Source organism: Pipistrellus kuhlii, unplaced genomic scaffold (assembly GCF_014108245.1).
Source record: "Pipistrellus kuhlii isolate mPipKuh1 unplaced genomic scaffold, mPipKuh1.p scaffold_m20_p_22, whole genome shotgun sequence".
Classification (NCBI taxonomy): Eukaryota; Metazoa; Chordata; class Mammalia; order Chiroptera; family Vespertilionidae; genus Pipistrellus; species Pipistrellus kuhlii.
In genome coordinates, this window is record NW_023425521.1 from 10971851 (window position 1) to 10989000 (window position 17150).

General features: G+C 35.3%; 1 protein-coding gene and 1 pseudogene across 10 annotated transcripts in view; one reads left to right on the forward strand and one right to left on the reverse strand.

Annotated features, from left to right (window-relative positions):
- The window catches only part of BRIP1 (BRCA1 interacting helicase 1), a 115593-nt gene that overhangs the window by 27350 nt on the left and 71093 nt on the right, over positions 1 to 17150 (forward strand). For all 10 annotated transcript variants that reach the window (XM_045586397.1, XM_045586396.1, XM_045586399.1 and 7 more), the window contains one exon: positions 15674 to 15964. In XM_045586397.1, the coding sequence (XP_045442353.1) occupies positions 15674 to 15964 (291 nt within the window). The remainder of the gene's footprint in view (positions 1 to 15673; positions 15965 to 17150) is intronic.
- Positions 392 to 1214, reverse strand: LOC118726576 (annotated as a pseudogene).

Consider the following 17150-nt stretch of genomic DNA (forward strand, 5'->3'; position numbering starts at 1 on the left):
TCTCATTGTTACTAAAAGAACAAGGTCATTCCTAAGTCAGTTCTGAAACAATCACATACTAAATGTTCTCTCAGATGACTAACTACAAATCAAAGTAAATAGTAGAAGAGTAACTGACACATAAAAAGGTTACTGTCACTTCATGTTGAGAAAATACTTGAAGTAGCTCAGCAAATGGTAAAATAAAAAAAGAAATGTTTCAGAACAGGCTGTTTGTTACATTCATTTGGTATCAATAAAATGGTCTAAAGTAAACCAGAAGACCATGACAGGTTATAGCTGTGTAAATGATGAAATCTGATATTTACTGTTTAAATTCAGCAGCTGAAAGAATCCTTTTGTAAATATGAAAATGAAGTTTACATTACTCTGGAAAAATATGACTTACCAGTTAGGATTTGGATATTATTGTTACCTTTTCCTTCATGTCTACATCATGGTGATGAATGCTCATATTTCCTGGCACATTCTTCTCCATATAATAGGGAAAACAGTGAACCTTTAGTGAAAATAGGATGAATAGCTAAATGACCTTCCTTTTTGAGGCAGTTATTTATATTCTGAAAGAGTGTATCTCTATTACGACCTTCAAGAAGAATCTCCTTTGCCACATGACCATCATAAAGGGAAAGGAATGATGCTTCCACTTGGGCACCAAGTAGTCCTTCTGTCATGGCTGGATTTTCAGACAAATTCAATAGCAGTTTCAAAACTTGAACCTTGGTGCTTCTCTTTCATGAAAGCAATACTTGGAACAGGTTTGTAATGTAGCTGTTAGGCATGTGCTGGTGGTCTTTGGTAACTGTCATGTTTGTTAACCATCTCAGTCCCACCAGTGGCACAGGGGAGTTCAGGGGATCAAATAAGACATCCTCACAGTCTTGATAGACATATAGCTTTATCTTGAATTGATTTTCAACATTCACCCTCAGGTTACTCAGTGTATTGAAAGCCTTCTCTTTAATACTGTGATTGGGATCATTGATTTTGCTACCAACAATTGGAATACCAACCATTTACGAATAATGATCTGGTTAGCTGAAAAGGCTGCAAAGTGACCAAATCTCTTTAAATAATTATAGGATCCTCGGTTGACTCAAGTAGATAAAGGAGTTCTGAAGTTGTTCAGCATTTAGGACAACATCATATGAACCATTGGTTACGTCTTCTGCAAACTGGGAGGAGGCAATCCATAGCACATGACTTTCTCCCATCTGGTCCTGTCCAAGTCAGCCTATAAAAGCAATAGCCCTGAGGACCAGGCCACCCAGCCAGCAGTCAGGGAGTCCTTCTGCCTCTGGGGCTGCGGCATAGGTAAGGGCCTTGGAGGCTCTTGGGTGCAGGGTCTAGGAAGCAAGGAGTCCCACAGCCACCCTAGCTGCATCATGATAATTTGATATGAATATATAGATTGTAAAAGAATCCCCCCCCTCATCTAGTTAATTAACACATCCTGTCAATAACTTCTTAAATATATTTGTAAGTTGATTTTAGGTATTTTATTTTTTATTTCTATATAATTGGGATTTTTTGTTTGTTATATTTTCTAATTAGTTGTGGTTTTATATATGACTACTTAATTTTTAAAAAAATTTTATTTTATATTTTATTGATTTTGTACAGAGAGGAAGGGAGAGAGAGAGAAACATCGATGAGAGTCATCTATCAGCTGCCTCTTGCACACCCCCTACTGGGAATATGCCCGCAACCAAGGTACATGCCCTTGACCGGAATCGAACCAGGGACCCTTCAGTCCCCAAGCCGATGCTCTATCCATTGAGCCAAACTGGTCTTGGCTACTTAATTTTTTTTAACCAAACCATATTTACTATTTTTTGTTCCAAGCCTCATTAATGAATTCTTTTATTGTTCGTAATAGTTTAAAAGTTTTCTTATGTTTTCCAAGTATACAATAATATACTTTATAAGTAGTGATCATTTTACCTCTTTGTAATTTTATATATCCAGGGAAAAAGTGTAAGTGTAATTATAGAAACAGATAGAATGATCATTTAATTTATTGTCCAAACCAGGACACTTTTGAGAATGAAGATGGTAGGGAGCATTATTAATTAATCTGAAACAACAGATGTAAACTGGAAAGTATGGTTATCTTTGTCTTGTTTGAGATCTTAATGGGAATGCTTCTAGTTTATCCCCATTAAGCATGATACTGGCTTTTTTTGGGGGAGGGAAATATATATAGAATAAGATATAAGTTTTTGTTGTAATTGAGAAGAATCATTCGTATATTGCACAGCATTTTAATCAAGAGTGAATATTAAACTATAGAGATGAATATGATTTTTCATATTTTATTTTTTGATATGTTAAACTATATTAATAGATGACCTAATATGAGCATTCATCTCCATGATGTAGACATGAAGGAAAAGGTAACAATAATATCCAAGTCCTAACTGGTAGGTCATATTTTTCCAGAGTAATGTAAACTTCCATTTCAAACTATTCTTTTGTTCTTGGCTTTTTGTTTTTTTCAAATGTGTGTGTGTATGTGTATTCAAGATTCCTGTTTGCTATTATTAGGATTCATTGTTTCAATATTCATTAGTGATGTTACTCTTGATATATTTGGTAAGAGAAAGCTTATCTTGATTTGTTTTAAGATCATTGTTGTACTTTTTTTTTTTAAAGTTTTTTTTTTAAAGTATATTTTATTGATTTTTTACAGAGAGGAAGGGAATGTGAGAGAGAGTTAGAAACATCGATGAGAGGGAAACATCTATTAGTGCTTCCTGCACACCCCCTACTGGGGATGTGCCTGCAACCAAGGTACATGCCCTTGACCGGAATCGAACCTGGGACCCTTGAGTTCACAGGCCGACACTCTATCCACTGATCCACTGAGCCAAATCAGTTAGGGCTGTACTATTTGTTTTATAAAAAAGAATTTGTAAACTCTTCCTTATATTTAAAATCTTCTATTAAGGAAATTTTATACACAAAGCAAAAAGAGGAGAGGATAGTGAAGCTTCTTGTGCCCATCACATAGCTTTAACAGTTATCGTATTTTTCGGACCATAAGACGCTCCGGACCATAAGACGCACCAGTTTTTAGAGAAGGGAAATGAAGAAAAAAAGATTCTGAAACAAATAGTGTCCTAAAATATTTTATGTGCATTAAAATCCAACATCACAGTCATAAACACATGTAATCAACCCTGTAAAGTAAACAGCAGCATTTAGAACCATTTTAGAGCCGGGCAAGCACACACAGACCACACAGAGCCGGGCAAGTAAAAAAACTTTTTTTTTAAAGTATATGTGTAGGCTATATTTGGACCATAAGACGCAGGGACTTTCCCCCCCCACTTCTGGGGGGGAAAAAGTGCGTCTTATGGTTCGAAAAATACGGCATCAATATTTTGCCATTTTACCTCTTTGTTTTATTTATCCCACGTCATTTTCTTCCTTTGGGAGGATTGGTGGAAGAAAGTATGGGACTTGAATATTTTAAAGTAACTAGAAGACATCATACCTATTTACCCATAAGTAATTTAATACATATTTCTAATGAATAAAGACTTTAAAAAAATATTCCAATAACTGGGTGGGGGCAAATCAGAAGAAGTCAGTGGGGGAGAAAATGGGGACTATATGTAATACTTTCAACAATAAAGATTTTTTTAAAAACAAAAGAAATATAGTAATGACTATTTAAAGATATTATTATAACTAAAAAAATTAACAGTAGTTCTTTGTCTAATACCCAATCTGTTTACAGTTGTGTTTGTTTAAAAAATGTCATTTTAGAAAGCCTTTTTAAAAATAAGAATTCAAATGTAAATGCATGACATTTCTTTTTAGAGAGAAGCAATTTATTTGTTGAATAAAACTGCTTTATTTGTCTTACAGGATTTCTCATATTTAAGATGTTTTTAATTTTATCCTTATGATTTCATTTAAGATAGAGGTCTATTCCCATATTTCTAGTAATAGTAGTTAGTTTTAGAGGTTGAATTAGATTTAGGTTTGATTTTGTCTTTGTTTTTTATTTTTTCAGAAATAACACAAAGTGCTATATCTTAGTGTTGTATTACTCAGGAGGGAAATACTGTCCAATTATCTCTCTTTATAACAATAGATCCAGATTATGTTTTCATGTCATTTAATATTTTATCTACAACATTTTAAATGACTGCATTGCATTCTGTGGACTAGCTGTTCCATAAATTATGTTTATATTTTATGGCTGGATGTTTAGGTGAAAGTCTTCTTCATTCACTATGCTAATTAGTGTTTTTATTATTTTGAAAACTCACAGACTTCAATTTAGGGAAATTTTCTTTTGTGATTTCTTTGATAATTTTCAGCAGATTTTAGCCTCACTGGACTCTTTCTTATAGTATGATTATCCCTTTGTCAAAGGATGTACTATTTTCTTAAATAGTGTAATGAGAGTTTACTTGCTGTTTCTTTTTTTTTTTTTTTTTTTTTTTTTTTTTTTTTTTTTTTTTTTATTTTTTTATTTTTATTTTTTTTTTTTTTTTTTTTTTAATAAGTTTTTATTGTTCATATTATTACAAATGTTCCTTTCCCCCCCCCCCCCACCATTGCTCTCCTCCACCAGGTTCCCACCCCGCCCTCTGCCCTTTCCCCTCTCCCCATTGTCCTCATCCATAGGTGCACAGTTTATGTTCAGTCTCTTCCCACGCCCCCCTCTCCCTTTACCCCAAGAATCGTCGGTTCACTCCCCTTCCATACCTCTGATTCTATTATATTCAACAGTTAATATTGTTCATCAGATTTTTTTAATTTCCTTGGTTTTTAGATTCACTTGTTGATAGTTATGTATTTGTTGTTCATAATTTTTATCTTTGTTTACTTTCTCTTCTGAAAGAACCCCCTTCAGCAATTCATATAATTCTGGTTTGGTGGTGATGAACTCCTTTAGCTTTTTTTTATTAGTGAAGCTCTTTATCTGGCCTTCGATTCTGAGTGATAGCTTTGCTGGGTAGATTATTTTTGGCTGTAGGTTCTTGCTATTCATCACCTTGAATATTTCTTGCCATTCCCTTCTGGCCTGCATGGTTTCTGTTGAGAAGTCAGCTGACAATCGTATAGGTGCTCCTTTGTAGGTTACTACCTTCTTTGCTCTTGCTTCTTTTAATATTCTCTCTTTGTCTTTTGCTCTTGGAATTTTAATAATGATGTGTCTCGGTGTGGTCCTCTTTGGATTCCTTTTGTTTGGAGTTCTGTGCGCTTCCTGGACTTGTAAGTCTAATTCTTTCACCAGGTAGGGGAAGTTTTCTGTCACTATTTCTTTCAGTATGTTTTCGATATCTTGCTCTCTCTCATCTTCTGGGACCCCCATAATTCTGATGTTGGTTCGCTTGAAGTTGTCCCAGAGGTTTCTTACATTATCTTCAATTTTCTGGATTCTCTTGCCTTCTAGCTTCTGTGGAGGAGTGTCTTCTGGTTCTTTATTTTCCAAATCTTTGACTTGATTCTTGCGATCTTCCCTTCTGTTTTTAGGACTCAGTAAAATATTTTTTATTTCAGACAATGTATTCTTTATTTCTTGTTGATCCCTTATCATTTCTTGTTGACTCCTTATTAATTCTAGTTGATCTCTTTTCATATCCTCATAGGCCTTATCCATCTTTTCTAGGAAATTCTTGAAAAACCTTATAAGCGTAGATTTGAACTCTATATCCAGACGCTTTTTGTCCTCCATTTCTTTCATTTGTGATCTATTTTGTTGTCGCATTTCGCAGTTACAGATGGGACGGGGTTTCAGGGTGGAGCCTGCAGCTTTGGCTTGTCCTACTTGCTGTTTCTTAAAAATGATCCCTAAATTATGTGAGTTTCCTTCAGAGTGAGTTTTCATATCTTTTATTTTTCTCATTCTCTTTTTTACCATTGGTTTTCTTATATGCTGGTTATCTTTGATTATCAGTTCATATTTAAGTCATAAGGATTTGGTGGCTGGTGTAGGTTTTTTCAGCTTTTATATAAACTGAATATTTTGTATCTATTGGAGATGGTGAGGGCAAAGTTCCTGTTTTTAGGTGGGCAGAGAGCTGGCTATGAGACTGGGCTCTTTAAAAGTCTCAGGAGGAGAACTTTATTCAGGGAAGCCAATATTTAAATTTGAGTATACCCTAGAAGCTTTAGCTTTCCTAATATTTAACTCAATTTTTTAGAGAAGAGGCATCTGGTGTCTGCTAACTGCCTGCTTTCTGTATGAGATAGATTCGGCTGCTGATTAGGTTAATTGTTCTGTTTTTCAAATCTGATTATCCCCCTGATTTTAGCTTTATTTATCATCCTTTTCCTCTGTTGATCCTGCTGACTAAGTAGGATTCCATTGAGCATGGAATCCAACTTCCCGGGTAAGTCTAGTACCCATCTGACGCCATAAATAGTTATTACAGTATTGTCGACTATATTGCTTATGCTATACTTTACATCCCCATGACTATTTTATAACTGGCAACTTGTATTTCTTAATCCCTTTTATTTTTTTTTACCACCACGCCAAATCTCTGTTTCTGTTTTGTTTGTTTATTTTTGATGTAGATGAGAGGCAGGATGTAACTAATTTTTCTCCAAATAGTCATTTGTCTAAATATTAATTGAATAATTTCCCACCGATTTGAAATGCTACCTGACTTAATCAGAGTGGTTTGCTTTTGAAGCCTGCTCAAAGAAAGATCAAGCAGGAAATACAACTGCCCTTACTGAAACTCAGAAGTTTTTAGTTAGCTTATCTCTTCTCTTTGGGGCCTCAAGTGTGGCTTCCCTGCCTCTCTTCTTCTTCTTCTTCTTCTTTTTTAGACTGGTTTTCTGGATACTTATCCTCTTTTACATGACCTTACCATGACATCGAAAAACGGAAGCCTTTAAGACTATCAGATGGTCTGGTCTGTTCCTTATAGTTAATTAACTTAGTTTACATGTCCCAAGTACCAATTCCTAGGAAAGTGAATCTAATTCATCTTGTTATGCCTGGGATTGCATTTGGCATATGTTATTAATGTATTAGGTGAACCTTTTCAGCAGGGGCTATAGTTGATGAACTGTTTTCAGAATAAAGGATGGGACACATGTCTAAAGAGGTGCCTAGTACAGCGTGTCTTTATCATATATACAAAAATCTTACATATGTTCATGTTGACCAATGTCATCCTAATCAATTTAATAAATACATAAATATAAAAAGGAATATATACCATTCTTCCCTATTAAATATTTTGGTTATTTTCACTAGTAGCTTATTTTCCAGATTAAATTTAGAACCTACAGTTATACTTTAAATCTACCCTCATCACTAGCCACATGTGACTTTATTTTAATTAATAAAAATTCAGTTCTTTCATGTACTAATCACATTTCAACTGCTCAATAGCTGTATAAAGTAGTGGCAAGAGTATTGAATAGAGCAGATATGGAACATACCATCATTGCAGAAAGCTTTATTGGGTAGTGCTTCTTTAGAGGCTTGTCAACTGATAACTTACCTAATTTAAAAAATGTTTTAATTTATTTCATAGAGGAAAGGAGAGAGAGAGAGAAAAACATTAATGATGGGAGAGAATCATCTATCAGCTATCTCCTGCACATTCCCCACTGGGGATCAAGCCCACAACCTGGACAGTTGCCCTGACTGATAATTGATCTGTGACCTCTTGGTTCATAGGTTGATGCTCAACCACTGAGCAACACTGACCAAGTAGATAATTTACCCAATTTTTAATGCCCATGAAAGAAGCAAAAATATTTTCTATAGAGTTCTTTTATACCAATGGTTGGCAAACCGTGGCTCTGTTGACTAATGAGTTTGCCGACCACTGGGATAGGGGCTTAATCACAAGGAACAACAGCAGCCTGTAATTATTGGAAAGGAGAGTCTAGGTCAGTGATTGGCGAACTCATTAGTCAACAGAGCAGCAAACCGTGGCTCACAAACCGCAGTTTGCCGACCACTGTTTTATACTATATTTGTCAATATGTGGAAGATGATGTCAAGATAGCTTTGTTTTCTTGTTTTAAAAGGTTGATGGAAGAAAGTTTGAAAATTACCAAAATACCATAAAGGAGAAAATAAAAACCTGTGACCCCAAGCGATAGGATTTTTAAATAGCCCTTTTGAAGTATACTAGTAATATATAAGTGGACATAGTGTGCAGTTGGATTAATTTTCACCAGCTAAATAATATGTCTTTTGACTGCAGTTTATTCCTGGGATATTTTTTATTCATATCTTGCTTGTTTGGATTTTATAATCATAATTTTGTTCAAGGAGAACACCTAAGCCAAAACCGGTTTGGCTCAGTGGATGGGGCGTGGGCCTGTGGGACTGAAGGGTTCTAGGTTCGATTCTGGTCAAGGGCATGTATCTTGGTTGCGGGCACGTCCGCAATGGGGGGTGTGCAGAAGGAGCTGAATGATGATTCTCTCTCATCGATGTTTCTAACTCTCTGTTCCTCTCTCTTCTCTGTAAAAAAATAAAATAAAATAAAAATCAATGATAAATATACACGGGGTATATAAATATAATATATATATAAAAGAACACATAGTATATTTTTTATATTACATCAAGAGGCACGTGATGCTAGTTTGTCTCGCTGATGATGGCAGGTTTGATCACTTTGTTGAAGTGGTGACTGCCAGGTATCTCCAGTATTAGAGGCATATTTTCCTTTTGTAATTAATAAGTAATCTGGGGGAAAAAAGTAATCAGGGGTGATTCTTAAATACTATGTGAATATCTTTTTTCCCAACAACTTTTTACCCAATGATTTTAGCATATGTTTAGGTAGCTTGCAGGAATCAGTTATTACAAGGGAGCTGCAAAATGGTGTATAAAAAATTCTATTATTTATCATTCTATTTAACAATTTTTAGCTGGCATTGTTCTTCAAAATTAAAATTCAGTTCCCCTCCCTGCCAGTCTCTCTCTTCTTTGATTCTTTATTTCCCCTTTTTCTTTTTTTAATATTAGCACCCCAGGTATATTTTTTATTAATTTGGTCAGTGTGACTCATCACTATTTTTTGGGACTCATTGCTATGTATAGTCACATCTGTGTAAAGTGATGTTAATCCAAGAGAATTTTACTTTATAGCAGGTTGGATATTTTTATATGTTCGACTTAAACTGCGAATTCTTATAGAATAAGATTGTTCAAGTATTAACTTAGATAAAAATTATACCACGTTGGGTCTTTATTGATTAATTCTACTGAAACAAACTTTTCAGAAACTGGGGCAACTGTGTTAAGGAATTCCCATTTACACTAGGCAAGAAAGTAAACAGTAAGTGGAGAGTAGGGTAACAAACACTTATGGTATCAAAAAACAGCCGTGAAAAGGATCTGTCTTAATGTGCTAGCCCACTGCAGTTTAACATATTGCTTACAACCTTCACAATAGAATTCGAGTGACTTCAGTTACACATTCCAGGAGGCTGGCAGTCTGTTACAATCAGAGTCTGAACTCTAGAGCAGGCTAATTTACAGCGATGGGATGAAGAAAGTTGTGGATTTGTATTACACACTCTCACCTGACACTGTATCTGATCCCTTACCTGCTGATTGACATCTTGAATGAGCTCTTTGAAGCAAGTTCCAGCTTAATTAAAACGTTTGCTTGGTTAGCAGTGATCTGTGAAAGCCTGTGATAAATATTGAATCAGGTTCACCTGCTGGTGGTGGTGAGTGGATAAACAGCTGCTTTGTGCAGTTTAATCATGAAACTGTGGCAGTAGAGTACTACTACTGTTTGAATTTTTAAAAAAGAATAGTTGAAACGGTATAGTTATGTCACTTTTGCTATCTTGCTAGAGTGTGTGCTTATGTGAGATTTTGCACAACAGGCATTCTGTACCTGTTTAGATGGTTTGGACAACAGCAAGTGGTTGATAAAGATGAACAATAAACCCTGTTTTTTTATGCCTCAAAGATTGTAATATAATTCTGTACTCATTGGCTTTTTACCACTAGCTCTATATGTGCATGACTTTTGAAATAAAAAGGACAGTATTTTGCTTTTTTGCCAAGTTAAAAGCTAGATGATAATAAATCTTAAAAGCTTTAAGATTTGAGGTTATGAATTCTAACTTCACAAATTTATTGTGTTTTGTAGTAATTTGAAGAACTTTTTGTTTTACTTTTTTGTTTTACTTTTTTCATCTGTAAAATGGAATTAAAAATAAATATTACTGAACTGTTTTAGAATTATGTCAATATTAAGTAATTAAAAAATATCGAAAAGAAATGAATTTGCAAGCAGTGGAGGAACCTTTATAAAATTACTGGAGGCCCATTGCATGGATTCGTGCACTTGGGTCCTGGCATGTGGGGATGGGGCTGAAACCAGCTCTCCGAGGTCGTTCTGGATTGCCAGAGGGAACAGCCTGGCTGGTGCATGAATCCGTGCACCGGGCCTCTAGTATGCATATAAGATCTTTGGCTAATCTCTTCCTACCTTCTTCCCGTTTCCTTCCCTCTGAGATTCATCAGTCTGTTCCATGTTTCCATGCCTGTGGTTTCCACTCCTGTGTTGAGCAATTGCCCCCTGATGGTCAGTGCACGTCATAGCTACCGGCTGGTTGATCAGTCGCTTAAGCTTTAAAATATATATAGGGGCCCAGTGGATGAATTCGTGCACCTTGAAAGGAACTGTGGGCCTTGAGGCGCGGTGGTCATAGGGGCGGGTCTTGGTTCATCCTCTACGCCCCTGCCTGGTTCCTCCTGCTGTGGTGCTGGTCCCCTGTCTGCTGGTCCTGCCACTGCTGCTCCCACACGCTGATGGTGCAGGCTCTGCTTGAACCCACTAATGGTGTGGAGCGATTGGGGCTGGCGCCATCAGCTGGTGTGAGCAATGGCTGCTGCTCCAACCGCCTCAGGAGCAGGGTGAGGTGGAGAAGCCCTCAGGGGCGATTGGGGCCAGAAGCCGCTGCTTGCACCCACCGGTGGTGCCAAGCAATCGGGACTGGCACTGGGTGTTGGCAGTGGGTACGAGCAGCCACTCTGATGCCTGCTGCGGGTGCGAGTGGGGCCAGTATTGGCAGCAGGTGTGAGTGCCAGGCGGGACTGCGGTGAGCAGGATCAAAGAATTTTCAGTAACCATCAGAGGCTCACCCTGATAACAGCGACTGGCTCCCCGTCTTGGTCTGGCACTTCCACTCACCTGCTCCACCATCCCTCCGTGGCCAACACCCACCATGTTCTGCGCTCTGCCCCCTGCCGCCGACACCTGCCATGTTCTTTGTGCATCACCTGGTGGTCAATGCACATCATAATGACTGGGTTGTTCAGCTGTTTTGCATATTAGCCTGGTCTATTTGCATATTAGTCTTTTAGTGTGTGTGTGTGTGTGTGTGTGTGTGTGTGTGTGTATACACACACACACACACACACACACACACACACGCCGCAGTCCTGCCTGGCACTCACACCTGCTGCCAATACTGGCCCCACTCGCACCCGCAGCAGGCATCAGAATGGCTGCTCGTACCCAGTGTCAGTCCCTATTGCTTGGCACCACCGGTGGGTGCAAGCAGCGGCTTCTGGCCCCAATCGCCCCTGAGGGCTTCTCCACCTCACCCTGCTCCTGAAGGCGATTGGGGCCAGATATATATACACACACACACCCCACAGAGAGATATCTGTGAATTATAATTTGGTTTATTTCTTTAAAAATATTTTTGAGTTTTAGAGAAAGGAAAGGAGAGGAGTATGAGGGAGACAGAGAGAGAGACAGAGTGAGAGAGAGAAAGACAGAGACAGAGAGAAACATCAGTGTGAGAGCTGCCTCTTACATGCCCCCCTACTACAGATTGTGCCCTGACCAGGAATGTAACGCAACCTTTCATTGTATGAAATGATGCCCAACCAATTGAGCCACACTGGCCAGGGCTCAGTTTGATTATTTCTCTGCAGTATAATTGTGTCTGGCCAAGTTGGCTATAAAGAAAATGCTGTTTCCATTTGATTTCCATATATTGATAAAATCAGATATAAGTTTTGGAGTAAAGCCCTCACCAAAATAAATCGCAGTTTCCTTTGAGCGCCTGATGGATATTATGGAGTCACTTTCTAGAAATGCACAAAAACTTGTGTCTATAGTTTATGGGTCATCTCTAACCCTCTGTAATAGTTCAACGACCCTAATTCAAAATATGCCTTTGTCATTTTCTATTTCTAAGCATATTTAATCTCTATGCATATTTTTATTTTTCAAGTATTCAGGTATAATAATTATTTTTGTTGTAAGCAGAGATTGGAAAAAGTTTTGAAAGTTTAAAGATTGACATTAGTATCTTAATCTATTTGAACTTCTAATTATGGCTTTGTGAAAGAAATACTGGCAAGGACTCAGCAGTTTTGGCCTTTTTTTTTTTCAGTTCAAATCTTAAAATCTTATTTCATCTTTTCAAGGAATTTAGATATATGTCTCTATAAGCCAGGAGAAGTGAGGGACTAAATAGAAGTTTTTAGAGGAACATTTTCCAAAAATTCCTGGGTGCTGACATTCTAAGAATAGTTTCAGCTACTGTATATTTGAAATGTATTTTGAACAATTGAATCCTGAATAATAGTTTATGCTATTATTTGGGTAGGGTTTTTTTGCCTTTTGTGGAAGTAAAAGGACTATAGACAGTTTCTAGCTGTGGGAGAAGAAGCCATCTCTTAGTTTGCTTCTGGCACTCAGTGTAGCTGCTTTCCAGGTTTTAGAGATTACAGGTTTGGGGGAGCCCATGTGTTTTATCTTTCTTAAGGTGTCTTTTTTCTTTTATTTATTGTCGCCACTATTACTGATGCCTCCATCCCCCTTTGGCCACCTCTATCCTTAAAGTGTCTTATCTGTCTTTTAAAGTGTGAGCCTTTCATTGAATTGAAGGATACTATGACCTCCTGCCATTTCTGTTTTCAAGATTAATTCTCTAGTTTTCTTACAGCATTGAATGTTGCTGACTTGGGTACAAATAATTCTTTTTTATTATTAAGTGTCTTTTTAAAGCCTCTGATCTGTTGCCACATTTATTTTTTTTCCATCCTCAAATATGATTGTACCAAATCTTTTCATAGAAGATCACTGCTGAAGAAGTAATTTCTTTTTAAAATAGCAAAAGAAGAAGAATCAACTTTCTTCTACTCTACTTGCCTATCCACCCACTGAAAACTATCTTCTTGAGGAGTCACTTTAAGTTGATAGATGGTGTGATGATTTCAGAGCACTTTATATCTTAAGAAACAAAGAAAAACATGTTAATATAAAATTTGCCACCATTTATAATTTTTTAAACTATGAAATGAAAAACAAATTTAAGTTACCTTAATAAAGCCGCTCTAGTGGAAACATTTTCTGAGACTAGCGCTTGACCTTAGTTTTTGTTAGTACAACTATAAGCATAACATTTAAAAATAAACTCATTATTTATGTTATTAGTGCCCAATTCATACCTTTTAAAAATTAAAAAGTTTGAATCCAAAGCAGCAACTTATAAAGCTGTATAATAGCTTCTTTGTTTGAAAAAATTATATGAAAAATGTATTTATACATATATGAAGGTCTATAAGTTATAATGAATTATTTGGGATGAGGAGCTGATTTATTTTGTATATTTATGTGTTGTTTGAATTTTTTGGTCAGGAAAAAAGTGGAATTAAAAGGTGTAGGTGATAAACTTTTTAAGTGGAATTGGTGTTGAAAAGTGTTCCTTTCATCAAAATATAGATGATCTTCAAGCCTTCAGAAAAAAAACCACTTTACTGGATTACTTTTATGTTTGGATAGAATAGATCCACATAGTATACAGCAATGCATTAGACCCCTATTTTCTAATATTCAGGATAAATTTAACTACATATCATAGAGAAGAGAAGTAGTATAATTGAGTGAAAAGATTGAAGGTATAAAAAAGTAAACTAATTCTGCTACCTAGAGTTACCCTAATTCTTTTACTATGCTAATTAATTAATGTGATCATTGCAAAGGCCAAAAAAGAATTCAGTCAGAAATATCATGATATAATTTGCACCCCATTTTGTGTGTGATCATAAATTGTCAGATATTGCAATATATGTAACATAAACCACATGTCAGCTGTTTCCTGCCTCACTGTTGACAAGAGCCCCATTCATAACTCTTCTTTTTATCCTTTCAGTGAATAAGTAATTATTCAATATAGAAGGCAGGATATTTGGAACTGGCTATTTAATGTGGCAGCACTCTGTAATGAAATCTGCTGTTACTGGCAACCTGAGAGGGGAATGTAACAATTCCAGCATAGCTGTAACTTTATCTGCTTTGACTGTTTATTTGGCACATCAGTGAACCTTTTATCCCCGTGAGTGACAGTTCCAGAAGGGTCACATTTACATCCATTCTATCATGTATTGTAATATTTAATGGCGGACAAGGTTGAGTGAGACTGGCAGTAATTTGAACTAGCTTTTCCACTGAGTTGAGGCTAAAAGACAGCTTGAGCCCCAGTATTGTGGTGTAACATGCTATGACTTAGCATTTGTTGATGAAGGCTAATCTTACTGATTATATTTTTTTTCAAAAAACTTCAGTTAAATGGTATATTTGTTCTACTAAACTATAACTCTACAGTACAAATTCTCTTATGCTACTGTGCTACTTAGCTTTGTTCCTCTATTAGTGATCACTTCTATAAACTAACCATTTCAAGGAATTTCTCTTAGTAAGGCTACACTCTGCCTCATATGTATAGTAATTAAGGTTAAAATTAGGTAGTAGTTAGTAAGAATCCATGAGTTCATATATATAGCATTAAACAGTTTTTTATTTTTGAGAGTTGAGAAACAGGAGAGAAAAAAATCAGGTAAACATTAGATTATATTCCTGAAGTTCCATATATGGTGTATTTAAGGAGACATTTATATAGTTTGTTTTTTTTCCTCCCCCCCCCCTTTTTTTTAATTAAGGTATTATATGTGTACATATCTTACCAATTCCCCCCACCCCCATATATAGCTGTTTCAATTATGAAACTAAATTATGAGTAAAATTGTCCAGGAAAAGGTATCCTGAATGATAATTTTACTGATGGATTTGCATTCTATGTCAGGTAATTGAATTTCAGATATACTTGTTCCACACAAGCAACCTGCCTTTATTATTAAATATTAATAATATGCATTCATTTTCATATCTTTGCTAGAGAATAGTTCTCGCTTCTGTTATTCAGTGATAGTGATACTTAGATTCAACTTGATATTTCTATTCTTTTGTAAGCTATATTTTAAATACTTTAAAAATATAGGTATATTATAGAATATTTAAATGGACTGTGCTGTAAACAAAAATAGTACTATCAATTCTAAGCTCACTTGTTCACTTCAATCCTAAGCAAAAATTAAAATTATCTTATTATTTTTATAATTTATGAAACAGGAAAGTTAAAATGTATTTAAAGCATTTGGAATTTGAGAGTTGGAATGGTATGTTAGAAACCAGTGCAAATATGAAAATACCATTTATAAGTTTTAAGAGTGAAAGAGAATCAATTTGAAATGGAATTGGTAGTTTTTCTTTAATGGCAAGTATTGGATGGTATCTTGATATTATTTGAAAGTTGTGATTCATTATTATGGGTTCTGATTCTATGAGAGGTTTGATGACATTTTTTATGGTAGTTCAGACATTAGTTATCTTTTTCTTTTCTTGTACAGCCCTCTGGTCACTGCTCTAGGTGCTGCTGTTCTACTAAACAAGGAAACAGTCAGGATTCTTCAAATGCCACTAAGAAGGATCATGGGGGGAAATCCAAGATACCAAAAATATATTTTGGGACACGAACACACAAGCAGATTGCTCAAATTACTAAAGAGCTCCGGAGAACAGCGTACTCAAGAGTCCCGATGACTATTCTTTCCAGCAGGGACCATACTTGTGTCCATCCTGAAGTAGTAGGTAACTTCAACAGAAATGAAAAGTGCATGGAATTTCTGGATGGAAAAAATGTGAGTAAACTTACTTGGTTTTTGAGAAAAAAATAAGGTTAAAAGGATTACATTAACTCATTTTTTTTGTTTTTATATGTACATTTCCAGTTATAATCAAATAAGTTATGAAGTCAAATTAATTACTAGTATTAATATTTTTTGAAAACTAATTTTACCACAAGAAGAATCTTTATTCAGGTTTAAACTTATGTCCTAAAGTTTGGGGATATTTAATTCCTTGAGGTTAATTTTTATTTAGTAAATCAGATGTCTTCTTACTTTCTCGGAAGTCTATCAGAAATAGTCAAACATGAATGATTTCATATGAAATGATAAAAGTATTTAAATGGGCTAGATTTAATTAATGCCATACATATTTAAAACTTTAAAGAAAGATACTTTATTTAGGTTTTTTTGAGCAAATTTTAAAATGTTTTTTTAATTGAATGAGAAATATAATGATTATTTTGTCTCATTCTGATTAACACAAACTTCTGTTTCCAAAAAATTATATTAAATTACTAACTTTAAAGATATGTCATTGTGGTTTTGAAGTTTTCCAGGAAAATCTAAATTGACATGAATTTGGACTAGAAATTTAGTGGAAATAGAGAAGTCTTTCTTACTAAAGACATGACTTTGAAATAATTTTTTGGCACAGTATTCATTTGGTAGTTTGTGTACCTGTTTGATAACTAGCTTACTCAAAAATGGAAGTTACGAGTCTATAATTACACTCAGAAATTATTGGTGAACCATAAATTGATAGTATATGAAATGACCAATAATATTTTAATATATTTTGAAAGTTGTTCAATTTTTCACTAGTATTTTGTCAGAGTTGTTTTTGTACAAAAGGAGATGGGCCTCTAGAGTTTCATTTAATTGACATATCACCTTCTACTATATAATATAAATTAATTATTTTATATTATGCTTTTCTTTCTCAGTGCTTTCTTTTATTAGATGGAAATTTATTCAAGCTTTGTTTGGGATAGTAAAAAGATGCTTTGATAGGCATTCAGACATGTGAATATGAAATATAAGTACTAAGGAACGTAACTTGTTCAGAGCCAGGAAGAGAATACAGATTATTGAATCAAAACCATTGTTAAAATACTATTTATATTTATTTCCAATAAGTTCTTCTTAATTGAGGAACTGTGAAATCTTCATAATATTTAAAAAGTTCTCTTCAAGGAGA